This window comes from Callithrix jacchus, chromosome 2 (assembly GCF_049354715.1).
Source record: "Callithrix jacchus isolate 240 chromosome 2, calJac240_pri, whole genome shotgun sequence".
Taxonomy (NCBI): domain Eukaryota; kingdom Metazoa; phylum Chordata; class Mammalia; order Primates; family Cebidae; genus Callithrix; species Callithrix jacchus.
The window spans coordinates 64,779,055-64,792,541 of NC_133503.1; the positions used below are offsets into that span (position 1 = coordinate 64,779,055).

At 48.2% G+C, this 13,487-nt stretch overlaps 1 protein-coding gene across 4 annotated transcripts in view; it reads right to left on the bottom strand.

Moving 5' to 3' along the window:
• SH3PXD2B (SH3 and PX domains 2B) overlaps positions 1-13,487 on the bottom strand; it is a 115,501-nt gene that overhangs the window by 74,742 nt on the left and 27,272 nt on the right. For all 4 annotated transcript variants that reach the window (XM_017969674.4, XM_054251750.2, XM_002744576.7 and 1 more), the window contains exon 2: positions 5,737-5,817. In XM_017969674.4, the coding sequence (XP_017825163.2) occupies positions 5,737-5,817 (81 nt within the window). The remainder of the gene's footprint in view (positions 1-5,736; positions 5,818-13,487) is intronic.

Below are 13,487 nucleotides of genomic sequence, written 5' to 3' on the forward strand. Positions count from 1 at the left end.
CTGGGCAACAAAGCAAGACTCCATCTCTACAAAATATTTTTAAAAATTAGTTAGGCATGGTGGCACATGCCTGTAGTCTCAGCTACTCAGTTGGCTAAGGTGGGAGGATCACTTGAACCTAGGAGTTTGAAGCTGCAAAAAGGTGTGATGGCACCACTGCACTCCAGCCTGAGTGACAAGATGAGACCCATTCTCTATTTTTTTTTTTCAAAAGGACCTTTTCACTGGTGACTGTGAGACTGGGTCTCTCTTTCTCTCTCTCTCTTTTTTGAGACAGGGTCTCACTCTGTCACCTAGGCTAGAGTGCATAGGCGCAATCTCAGCTCACTGCAGCCTCAACCTGCCAGGCTCAAGGGATCCTCCCACCTCAGCCTCCCGAGCAGCTAGGACTACAGGTGCGTACCTCACATCTAGCTAATTTCTACATTTTTTGTAGAGATGGGATCTTGTTTTGTTGACCAGGCTGGTCTTAAATTTCTGGGCTTAAGTGATCTGACTGCCTCAGTCTCCCAAAGTGGTGGGACTGCAGGTGTGAACCATTGCACTCGGTGACTGTGAGTCTCTTTTCCCACAGGGAGCCTGGGTCATGCCCCAACTCCTGAGTGGCCTCTCTGCAGACTGTTTTCTCTGCCTGAATGTCCTGTACCCATTGGAGGGGGCATATTGTTTTCTATCACCTACAGGCTATTTCCATGATGTCCTCCAGGGAATCTCCCACTGCTCTGTTAGTCTCCATGAAATTGGCAGGACACTGATTCCACTTTTAGTCCCCAGGCTGGTCCTGAATAGGCTGGTCATGACCCAAAATGAACCAATGAGACTTTTGCTTCACTGGGTGTTCTCTCTTTCCCTGAAGTCACTGTGCTGATCTGTGGGATGCAGCCTGGTGCTGTGGCTGCCACCAGACTGGACACCACCTGGCCTGGGCACAAAGAAAACCAAGAAGTGAAGAAAGCCAAGTCCTCATTGACAGTGTGGCCCTAGATCCAGCCACACCTGAAGCCAATCTCCTTAGACTTCTCAGTTACATTCAGCTAATCAATGCTCTGTTTTAATAATCCATCTTGACTGGGCTTCTGGCATTTGTACCTAAAAGAGTTCTGATGAAAACAAGATCTCGTGGCCAGCAAGTGGAAGAAGTTGGATCAAAGCTCAGCCCTGTTTAATCTGAAGGCCCAGGATCTTCACCACTCTATTGACTGGCATCATCTCCTCCTTTAATCTTAATGCCAAGTCCTAGCAGCACCCATGCCCATCAATAATCCTAAGAGCTGACATCTGCTTGGTGTTCGACAGCCTAGAAACTGCTCTGGCACTCACCATCCCTTTTTAAAAACCCTGAGATATACTTCACATACCATAAAAGTCACCTTTTAAAGTGTACAATGCAGTGGTTTTCAGTATATTCATAAGGTTATGCCTCTGTGACCACTAAATAATTCTAGAACATCTTCATCAGCCCTGAAAGGTACCTAGTACCCATTACCAGTATCTCCCTATTTTCCCCTAGCCTCTGGAAACCAGGAACCTGCTTTCTGTCTATGCATTTGCCTCTTCTGGACACAGATGATCAATTTTAACTCACGAGAACCTTGTGAAGTAGCCACTACAGAGAGGAGCCCCAGACAGCAGAGAGGCTAAAAGTGTGGATACTGGGGTCGATTGCCCAGTTTCCAATTTGAACTCTGAGGCTCACTAGCTACGTGACTTCAGGCAAGTGACTTAACCTCTCTGAGCCTGGGTTTCTTCATTTGTATAACTGAATAAGCTTGTCTGGAGGACTGAATGAGTCACTACCTCTAGATGTTTAGTAGGATGGGGCCCACATTCAGTGCTCCAGAAATGCCAGCTGTTTCTATTGTTATCACTCCATGTCACCAATGAGGGCTCTCAGGCACAGAGGGGTTAATGGGTGTTCCCAAGACCACACAGCTGGGGGGTGGCTGGGCCCCAGGTCTCCTGACTGAGTCCTCTGCTTTTTCCATTACCCTGCACTGGCCTTGCTGCTCCTCCACCAAGGCTTGGCTCTCCCCACGCTGTTTGGGCCAAGTTACTTCTGAAAAAACTAAGGCTGCTTGCCAGACAGGAGGGAGGGGAGGGTGGAATCATGAAATCATCTAACTCTAGGGTGTTGCAGGCCCGCGAGGGCTGGTGTGATCCTGTGCTAACCTCTTCCAGTTTTCCCCGCTGTGGTGTGTGGGGGAGGAGGAGGCCAGTTCCAGGATGCTTCCAGGATGAGCAGGACCCTCTGGAATTCCATGACTTTCCCACTCCAGTCCCCCATCTGTGACTCTGGATGTAGCCCGGCCTTAGACAACTTTGTTACAGGAGGAAAGGCTGATGCGGTAACTCCCCAGTTATTACCCATTATGCTAAGCATGGAGGAGAGCCTTAAAGTTCTGGTAGAAATAAGAAAGTTGAGTCAGAACAGGAGAGTGGAAGGAGCATTGGCTTTGAGCCAGGAAGACCCGTGATCAAACCCTGGCTCAAGTATTCCCAAAGGGTATCAGCTTGGGCAAGTCACACCAGTGCAGAGGACAGCTGATAACATGCTTGCTGAGCCAGGCACGTCCTGCTTAACTGGCACAAAAATGCAGGAGAAAGGCACTTTCATTTCTACTATGCAGTTGAGGAGGCTGAGGCTCAGAAATATACAGAGGTGGCCCCAAGCTGAGCCCTAAACAGGCAAAACTGAGATTTGCAACCAGGTCTGTTTGACTGAAAGCTAAGGTCTTAAGCCTTAGGCTATGCTGGAATAGGGAACTCAGAGAACCCAGTCTAACTTGCACGGAGCCTGGTCCACAGGCCTCGACATGTCAGCAATGAACAACATTTACATAAGCAGTTCTAGGGCCTCCTTCCCACTCCACTTCTCATCAGATCTTTTCCAGATGACTCCACGTCCCTACCTCCCCGGCAACAGCTGACAGGCTTGGCAGTGAACTATGATCCAGGACCCCTGGGACAGTCAGATTCTCGCTGCTGGAGACTGGAATCAGCATCCAGAAACGCTAGTGCTTTGACAACAGGGAAGATCACTGCAACTTCGGATGGAAGGTGCTCACTGGCGGATGCTCCTGGGGAATGTGGGCAAGTGGGCAACTGGAGGAAGTAGTCCAGAACAGGCTTGACGGGAGATCCTGAGGCCACAAGGACAGATGGCCCAGAAACTGCCAGCTGGTTCCTGGCCCTTGCAAGCCTGGCTGCATTTTCTGCTCTGAGTTTCAGGGAACACACCTGCCTCTTCCCATATATCCAACCCCACCCCTCTCTTTGTGCCTAAGCTAGCTTAGTGGGCTTTGCTCTGTGGATGTAAATAATTCCTAGGATAACAATCATGTGTTATTGTTTCCTACCTTCTCTTCTGCTCCTTGGAGGTGTCAGGCAGGCAAGAGGCCTGAAAGCGAAATACAGGTAGCCCTCCCTATCTGGACCCTCACTGCATGAAAAGTCAGTCCAGCAACTTGCAAAAATGTTTACCCAACACTCACTCTTTGAAGATCTACTATAATGAATCTGCATAAATCATTTTTATCTCATTCATTCTCAGCCAGGACTGCCCATGGTATCACCATGGTGACCCTTCCTTCCTCTCCCCCAGGCTTAGATCTTTCTTCCCCTGCCCCCAGGTTCCCTCCTGTCAAGTTCACTTTGGTCGGTATCTTGGCATCTTTAACATATAGCTGCTTTGTTTATTTACGTTGTTTGCTGCAGAGCAGAAGCAAAAATATAATTTGTTTACAATTCTGTTTGATATGATTGCATACTGAACACAAAACATCACTGATGAGTTCACTACATTTTAAATAATTAGGTAACTCGTGTCTCACTTGCTTTATATTATGCAATGAGTCTTGGCAGTTTGTTATGTAGGCGTTTTGGGAAACCAGTTAGGAACATATTATTTCCCCTCTACCTACAAAATAATGAAACACAAGCTCTGAAAATTCTCTATTCCACACTGTCAGGAGCAGAGGATGCCAACCTTCTGAGAGAAGCTGTGAGGCGAAAAGACAGGATGATGTACAAAGGACAGAGGCGGTCTTCTGACGGCCCAGAAATGTCGACTTCACCTCTGATCACAGCAGTTTGTGAAACTACATCTCTCTGGGTCTCAGTCTCCACCCTCATTGACTTCTAGGGTGGAGCAGGGACTGCGGCAAGCCATTGGCTGGCACATTTCTCACTCATGTTGATTGGCATTGAGTTGAGCCTATGACACACAATAATGTGTTTGCTGGGACTTCTGACAAGTGACTTTGACCCTTTCCTGCTGGGTGTGAGCCCAGAGCTATTGTATCATTGTGCAATCATGTGGGATTCGAGGATAAAGCCGACACCATGGAAGTAGGAATTGGAATAAGAGGAAGAAGCCAGATCAGGTGACACCACAAAAACCTTGGATTAAGATGTGCCTGAAGCCTGGGAGACTTATTCTCCCAGGATGTTCAGTTCCACCTGCCAAAAAACCTCCTGTTTGCTTCAACTGGCTTGAGTTGGGTTTCTGTCACTTGTAACAGAATCATTCTGACTGAAAAGAAGCTTGTCATCTCAGGATGGAGACGTGTGTTGGCCTGAGAGGTGACACGGCCCCTTACCAGGAGGCTGGGAGGAGACACCTGTTCAGAAAGCCAGGCAAGTTCCCAAGGCCTCCGGAGGGTTTTCTAAAGAACTCCATCATACGCTCCCAGGAGGAACCATGACTACTTCTCACACTTGCTGTGTTACTTGCTGTTAGCGATGTCAAGAAGAAACCACTGACCCATCAGTTAGACTTGTTTTACTCTAGTAGGGATGGGCTCATACCAAGCTGTTCACATTCTGCCTGGCTCCCTGTAAGCCTGGTGGTGTATATGGTGTTCATTCATTCATTCATTCATTTGGGCACAGAATGGGTGGCCCTCACTGGCCAGAGAACAAAGTCAGGGAAGGCTTCCCTGGGAGTAAGAGTCCTGAAGGGCAGTAAGGGTTACCTGAGCCATGAGTGAGCCAGGAAGGCACAGGAGAGTGTAGGGAGGGCAAAGGCCTGTGGGGAGAAGCCAAGGTGAGGCAGGAGATTCAGGTCTGTCTTCAGAGCTGAACAACCCCGAAAGTATAGACACATTCAACAAAAAACCCAGCTTACCAGCAAACACAATTATTGTTCAAAACTTAAGTTCAAACGCTGCATGCCAAAGCCATTTGGAAATGATTTCCAGGTTACCCTCCATTCTGGAGCAGTCAACAGGTACCCTTTCTCTTTTGGGGGAAATATGAAATATCAAAGCATAAAGCAACAAAGCACATTATTTGTGTCCCAAAGTAATGGATGTCATTTTCTTTTTCTTTTTTTTTTTTTTTGAGACAGAGTTTTTTTCTTGCCCAGACTGGAGTGCAATGGCATGATAGCTCACTGCAACCTCTGCCTCCCAGGTTCAAGTGATTCTCCTGTCTCAGCCTCCCTAGTAGCTAGGATTACAGGCACGCACTACCAGACTTGGCTTATTTTGTATTTTTAGTAGAAATGGCATTTCACCATGTTGGCCAGGCTGGTCTAGAACTCCTAACCTCAAGTGATCCTTCCATCTTGGCTTCCCAAAGTGCTGGGACTACAGGCATGAACCACCGCGCCTGGCCATGGATGTTATTTTTAAGTCTGGGAAATAAAAAAATTCTGGACTCTAAAGCTGTAGAAGAACGTATGTCCAGTTAAACTCTTGCCCACCATGCAGCTCACCAGAGACCTCAAATCCTTACCTGGAGGTCAAAGAACTTGCTGTAGCGCCGGTAAATGGCCTCGGTGGAGCCACTGGACCACGTGACCCGGATGATGTAGACCTGCAGGAGCAACAGAGGAGATGGGCGTAAACATCAAGGCAGCCTCCCAATCTCTGGAACCAGGGGGAGCACAAGACTCAGAGTCAGAAAGATGTGGGTTTCAGCCTTAGCTCTGCCAATGACTGGCTGGACAAGCTGCTTGCTATAAGCCTCAACTCCCTCCTCAATAAAATGGGTGTAATAACCCCCAACAGAGTTGTGCAAAGGATGAATGACAGCAAGTATGGGGATGCAATGGCACCAGGAGAAGCTACTGTTTTCAGCACTGCCAGGATTTCTCACTACCCGGTCATTTCAGTGAGACACAGGCTGGCTATCTTGCCAGTCATTCCTAAAACCTTGAGTTTCATCAGGAGATGTCACAAAGACGTGCAGCTCTTGGCCATCTTATATTTTCCACAGGCCAGCCCATCATGCTGTCTCCACCAACGAGGACCTGGGCCAAGTTATTTTTTCCCGAGTCCCAGTTTCTCTTGTGAATGGGGCTAAGAGCACCTGCTTCCTCTGCCTCCCAGGATAGATGTGGGGCACTGATGAAATTAAGGACAAAGGACCATTTTATAAACCATTGGGCTGCACTTCAATCTTTGTCACACATCACAGCACACACAGAAAACAAGACACTGATAACAAATCTGGGCAAACTGAGGTGACTATTAGAGGTCAGAGGTGCCTGGCTGGGTCTTCGGTGGCCCTGACACACCAGGCTGACATCTAGGGGCTAAGGGGTTAGCACACCTATGACCCATTCTTGGACTGCATTAACTATCTGTTGCTGCAGGGTAGTTGTGACAATTGAAATACATGCATATGTGAAAACTGTTTGGAAACAGAAATGTCACAGAAACACAAGACGCTCAGGGCTGTCAGAAGCCCTGGGGTTTGCAGGGAAGGTCCCTGTCCTCCATGAGCTGAGAGTTAGCAGGAGAGACAATGCATACGTAAGTGAAGATGACTGACTCCTAGGATCCTCTTTCCCTACCTTCAGCTCACTCCCTTGGATACAGAGGGGATACATTCTCCGTTCATGGTGATTGGTTGAAGGGAGAAAATGTGACTTGAGCTGGGCCAATCAGAGCTAGTAGGAGTCCGCCCTGGGACTTTTTTTTTTTTGGAGATGGAGTCTTGCTCTGTGGCCCAGGCTGGAGTGCAGTGGGATGATCTCGGCTCACTGCAACCTCCGCCTCCTGGGTTCAAGAGATTCTCGTGCTTTAGCCTCCCAAGTAGCTAGGATTATAGGTGAGTGCCACCATGCTCAGCTAATTTTTGTATTTTTAGTAGAGACCAGATTTTGCCATGTTGATCAGGCTGGTCTCGAACTCCTGACTTCAGTGATCTGCCTGCCTCAGCCTCCCAAAGTGCTGGGATTACAGGAGTGAGCTACTGCCCCCAGCCTGCCCTGGGACTTTTGCTCCAACTCTCAAGAAAACCAAGCTTTCCTCCTGAGACTGTCAGGCTGTCAGGATGTGGAGCTGCTGGGGGCTACCTCTTCTCACTGAGGGGTGCAGGGGAGCCTGCCTGAGAAAGGAGCCACCATCCCAATGACACAGTCTAAGCTTACATCCAGCTGTGCCTGACGCTAAATTTATTCCTGGACTGTACAGTTTCCTGGGCCAATAATTACATCTTGGGCCACATCCACTCTCTTGAACAACTTTTGCAGCCAGTTCAAGTTGGGTTTCTGACCCACGTAATCCAGTCCAGGTTGATAGAGGAAGGGGGCAGGAGAGAGATTTCTGAAGCCTTCACCACAGTGTACCCTGATGGACATATAGGATTTAAATAGCAGGGGAGGAAGGCAGTGGCTGTGGGTGGAGGGGAATGAGGGTGGAACAAAGACCAGCTCAGGGTGAAGTCACACTATGCCTGGCAGCGGTCTCCACAGTGGTTTTAGCCAGAGTCTCTTTTCAAATGAGTTCCCAGGAGAACACTCACATTCTAAACAGAAAAATATAGAGCAACTTTAGGGGCTGGGGCCAGACACCAGTGTGAACATCAAGGATTTATACGGGAAGATTCTCCAGGTGAGAAGAGATGAAAAATATGAAGATAAATCAGTACAAGATTGGAGGTAACCTTGAATGCCAAGCTAAGGAGCTCATCAGGCATGGCCTCGTCAAACTCAACATGGATTTTATTCCAAAGCATAGCAGACAGGGGGGATCTTTGGCTCTAAAGTCAAGAAGCTCTGGACTCATATAATTTCCTAACTCCTGGAGCCCCAGCTTTCTTATCTGGTAAAATGGGGTCATCAAGCATACAGAGTTGTGATTATCACAAGAGGCAAAACTCTGAGCACCTTGCCAGGGAAAGAGAAAATGTTCACGAAATCTCAGCACCTTGCTCTCAGACCATCCAATGCCTACCCCATCCCTGCTCATAAAAACAGGGTACTTTGACACCAAGGACTTGGGCATCCAGCCCACCCTTCTTCCTTGTTTGTGCTCCCTGTTCCTAGGTAACTGACAGAGCCAGGGAAGAGGGCAAGGCATCCTTTGGGAGTTAAGAGTCAGTTACCATCTCAGAAAGGCGACTTTGTGATGGAAAAAAAATCCTGAACAGTCGTGGTTCATTTAACAAACAGCCTTCACATCTGTTTCTTAGCTTTCCACCCTGCTTCATCAAGACTCCAGCATGGAAATTTTGAATGGTTTCCATTCATTCATTCACTCTCCAACATCTATTAAGCACCTACTGCATGCCAGGCCCTCTGCTAGGTGCTGAGTTACAATGGGGAGCAAGGCAGACTCAGACCCTGCCCTTGTTAAGTGGAAAGACGGGCAATAAACCAGCAAACCTGCAAACGTGCTGGGCAGGACCCCAAAGTCTGCATGAGGGAGGTAGGTGGGGGACTGGCTACTTAGATATGGGGGTCTTGGAAGGGAAGGCCTATCTGGGGAGGCAACCTTTGAACCGAGAACTGTGAAGGGTGAGGAGCTCGTTGAGAGCTGAGGAAAGGGTGTACAGGCAGAAAGAGAAGTGGGAAGGAAGATGCGGTGGCAGAAAAATGCTCGCCTGTGTGGGGAACGGAGACTATGATGGCTGACAGCGCTGCGGGAGGAAGGGGCTGAGTCGGGGAGGAGGCAGCAGCTGATGATGAGGGGTTCGCAGGCCACAGAGAAGTGTATGGATTTTATTCTACTGAAGAGTCTGAAGGGGTGGGGGAGGTGTGCGACAGGATCCAGGGTACGTGTTTAAAAATATCCATGCGTATCCCTCCAGCTGCTGTGTGGAAACGGCTTAAAGAGGGGCAGGGACACCAGTAAGGCACCTTTTGCACCACTGACAGGAAGTTAGAGCTGGAGGGGACCACAGAATGCAGCTCATCAAAGGGCCGCACCTTCCAGATGGGTGAACTAAGGCCCAGAAAAGGAAACTACCATACCAATGGCCCCTGCCACAGGGATGCTTAAGTAAGGTTTGAGTGACTGTCAAGGACACTGCCAACAGCGATTAAAAAAAACAAGGAAAAATTGTAAAAACTGTCAAATAATTGATTTTTTTTCTGAAAACCAACAAAAAGCACACTCCCATAAATGGAAAAAAAATTCTGCTTACACAATTCATTCTTGATCTCTTGTTTACAATTTTTAAAGTTCTGAACATACAGTACAAGGACTCTGCAGCAAGCCTAATTGGTTTATTGGAATCAGCCCCTGAACACAATGTGATGTCTGCATTTTTAGGCAGAGACCTAATTTTTTAATGAGAGATGTCCTAGTGCAGAGCTTTGTCCCTGCCTGGGTTTGGGGGCTGGTGAGAGAGCACGCACCCCGGGTCTCAGAGCCAACTCTGCCACTAGAGAGACTCACAAGGCACTCACCTCTCCGGCCACCCACCCTTCTCTCTAAAACGAGTACAGTAATCTCCCTTTATGGGTAAGCCACAATAGCTAATGGAGATGGGGCCAATGCCTGGCATGCGCTAGAAATGCAAGGTTAGCTTCCCCCATAGCAGTCAGCCCATGTTCTTGCTTGTCCAGTACCTTTCCCCTCCTTTTGGTAACAAAATTCTGATTTCCCATGGAGGATCCCTCCTGTAGTCTTCATGTCTCCCTCCCAGGCCCAGCCAACCACAGCCCTGCCAATGAACAATTGATTCAGGATGGGCACATGACTGATGAGACCCCATTCTGGGACTTTTGACGGCATTATCAGGGAAGAGACCCTTTTGCCTGCTCAATGGCTGCTGGGAGAACTCTGCACCAGGAGTTTCCCATGGAAAGCACCTGTCATACAGAAGAAAGCAGTGCCAGAGGGAGAGAGGAGGGCTCAGACCCCGTGGTAGCATTTGAACCCCTGGATCCAGCTGGAATCCGGGACATTTCCCAGATGCAAGCCAAAACAGTCCTTTTCTTGTTCACACCAATCTGAGTTAGTGTCTGTTACTTGCAACCAATGCAATCCTAACACACTAGACCTTTACTTTACTACATCCCCAACCCAGGTAATACATAGCAGCTTGGGGCTAAGGAATTAAAGACTTCCTCTCAGTAGTGCTATTCACAAGAGCCCAAAGATGGAAAGAACCCAAGTGTCCATTGATGGATGGATGCATAAAGAAAATGTGGTTTATAAATAAAATGGGACATCATTTAGCTCTAAAAAGAAAGAAAATTCTGGCACATGCTACCCTATAAAGAAACCTTGAGGATATTAGGCTATGTGAAATAAACCAGTCACAATAGAACAAATATGGTATGATTACAGGAGACCTGGCGGAGTCAAATTCATAGAGACAGAAAGAGAAGGTGGTTGTCGGAATGGGGGGAATTGGGGAGTTGTTATTTTTCATTTATTTTTGAGATGAGCTCTGTGATCATAGCTCACTGCAACCTCAAACTCCTGGACTCAAGTGATCCTCCCACCTCAGCCTCCCAAGTAGCTGGGACTACAGGCACGTGCCATCATGCCTGCTTAATTTCATTATATTTTTTGTAGAGACAGGGTCTCACTTTGTTGCCTAGGCTGGTATTGAACTCCTGGCTCAAGTGATCTTCCTGCCTCGGTCTCCCAATGTACTGGGATTACAGACATAAGCCACCGTGCCTGGCTGGGAGTTGTTGTCTAATGGGTGCAGGGTTTCAGTCTAGGGAGATAAAAAAAGTTCCAGTGATGGATGGTGGTGATGGTTGCCTAACAATGTGAGTGCACTTAATGCCAGTGAACTGTACGTTACAAAATGGATGAAGTGGTAAGTTTTACTTATGTGTTACCACAATATAAAACAAACCTTTTTTTTTTTTTAGATGGAGTCTCGCTCTGTCGCCAGGCTGGACTGCAGTGGTGCAATCTTGGCTCACTGCAACCTTCGCCTCCCAGGTTCAAGCAATTCTCCTGTCTCAGCCTCCTGAGTAGCTGGGACTACAGGCATGAGCCACCACGCCCAGCTAATTTTTGTATTTTTTAGTAGAGACAAGGTTTCACCATGTTGGCCAGGATGGTCTCGATCTCTTGACCTCATGATCCTCCCGCCTCAGCCTCCCAAAGTGCTGGGATTACAGGTGTGAGCCACCGTGCCCAGCAAACAAACCATTTTTTTTAAAAGCAGGTTTCCTGCAGAGATTTACATACTGCATGTCAAGTGCCCTAGAAATGACACTAAAACTTTCTCCACGGTACAGTCTTCAAAATATGAGCTGAACATCTGAGAAACAACTTACATGCAGAATACATTTCTTCAAGTCCTGGTTGTAAGGAAACAACCAATGGGATTACAACATGGACAAAAGGCTTGAACAGACACTTCATCCAAGAGGACACATGGATGGTAAGGAAGCACATGAAATAATGGTCACTGTCAATAGCCAGGCAAAGTGAAACCAGGAGGAGATGCCACTACTCATCTATCAGAATGGCTAACATTAAAAAATACCGACAGTAACAAGTGCTGATGAAAATGTGTGGCAACTGGACCCCTCCTGCATTGCTGGTGGAGAAGCAAAATGCCACAGCCACTGTGGGAAGATCCTCAGTGGGTGCTGAACCACTGGGTAAAAGGCTGTTGAACAGGATACTCACACGGTGTCAAAGGATAACCCCATGATTACTTTCCCAGCCAGGGGCAAAATGTCTAACTCTGTACAACTGTAACCAGGTGACCAAACCTAGCATCACTGATAGAGGGACAATCAGTTACTGTGTGGCCCTAGAGGTGATGCCATATGAAGTATACACAACCTGCTGTTGGTACTGTTGCCAAAAATGTTTAACCTGAACTCAAGCTCTTGACTTAGGTTCTAATTTACAAGAAATATAGGGGGTAGAGGAACAAGATGAATGACATCATAAGGAAGCAGACAGATCTGGAATGGGGAATGTTCTACAAGTCAACCAGTAGGGCACAGCTCAGATGCTACTGCCTCCAGAAAGCCCTCTCTGACTGCTCTCTGCCCACCAGTATGAGGTCGGGTACCCCTGCTATAGGTCTCCTTAGTACCCACTTTCCCATCACAAAGCCAATTACACTTTACTGAAATTGTCCAAGTGTCTGATTTCCTGCTGGGTTGTCAGTTTCACATGAGCAAGGACCTGGCCTGTCTTGTTAACGCACTGGTGTATACCCAGCACTGGGCAGGGTGGAAAAATCTATGCTTCGTGAATAAATCGGGAAGAAAATGAGATGCCAGAAGGCCAAGCCCTCACAGAGGGGAGTGCCTCTCCTTGGCAGGCCTTTGGTCTGTAGAAACGGACCCTGGCCATGTTGCTGAGGTGGTCCTGTCCCCTTGCTTTTTCTCTCTATCCCCTGTGCTGCTTCACCACAATTGGCAAACACCCCCACCCTTCGGGAGCAGCATGTTTTGGGCAGCAGCTGGGACTCCTTCCCTCTTCTCAAGGAACAGGGAAGCACAGAAACCACAACTGGAGTTAGAGGGTCACGGAGATTTCCTTCTGTTTCCAGACAGGTCTTGAGCCGGAATCACGCACCCTCTAAATCTCTTCTTACACAATCTCAGTAGTAGGGCCTGTGTGACCTAACCAAGTCCAGACTCTCCAACCTGATTGCAAACCCAGTTTCACCAGGACCAGAAGTCCTGGGTTTTCTCACTTCTTCTAAGTCAGTGAGAAGCTGAACTGGTAGAGAAGGGATGGTGGGGGGCATTGGGGTAGGGTGTGCTGAGCCACGGCCAGGATCCTTTTGCAGAGGTGGGTAAATGGCTGAACTTGGTCTCTCCCAAATCCCCAAGCCAGCATCCCAGGCTAACACTTCCCATGTTTTCCTAGCAAGGGGCGGAGGCTCAGAAGTACAGTGCCTACGGTCACACAGCTATGACATGCAGAGCAGAGACTCCAACCTAGATCACCTCTAATCCTGCCATGCTGTACCCTGGCTTGGCTGCAGCTGGAGCATGGGCCAGCAGGGAGATGTCTGCTCACCCTCCTAACTGTCCAAGTGACCAGAACATCCTCCTACTGTCCTGGGAGGTTGGGGAGTTCTAGGGTTACGACAACCTGTATTTACATCCTGCTTCCTTCTCAACTAGCTTTGCGCACTTGGGAAAGTATCTTAACCCCCATGATTCAGTTTCCTCATGCAGCAGGATCATTGTGAGCACAGGGTCACAAAACTGAGGAAGCCCTTGTCCCTGCTCCTTCTCCCTACAAATGAACTTCCCACAGCCTGTCCCACCTCTCTCCATCCCACACCCATCTACCTGGGCTCTGCCTTCT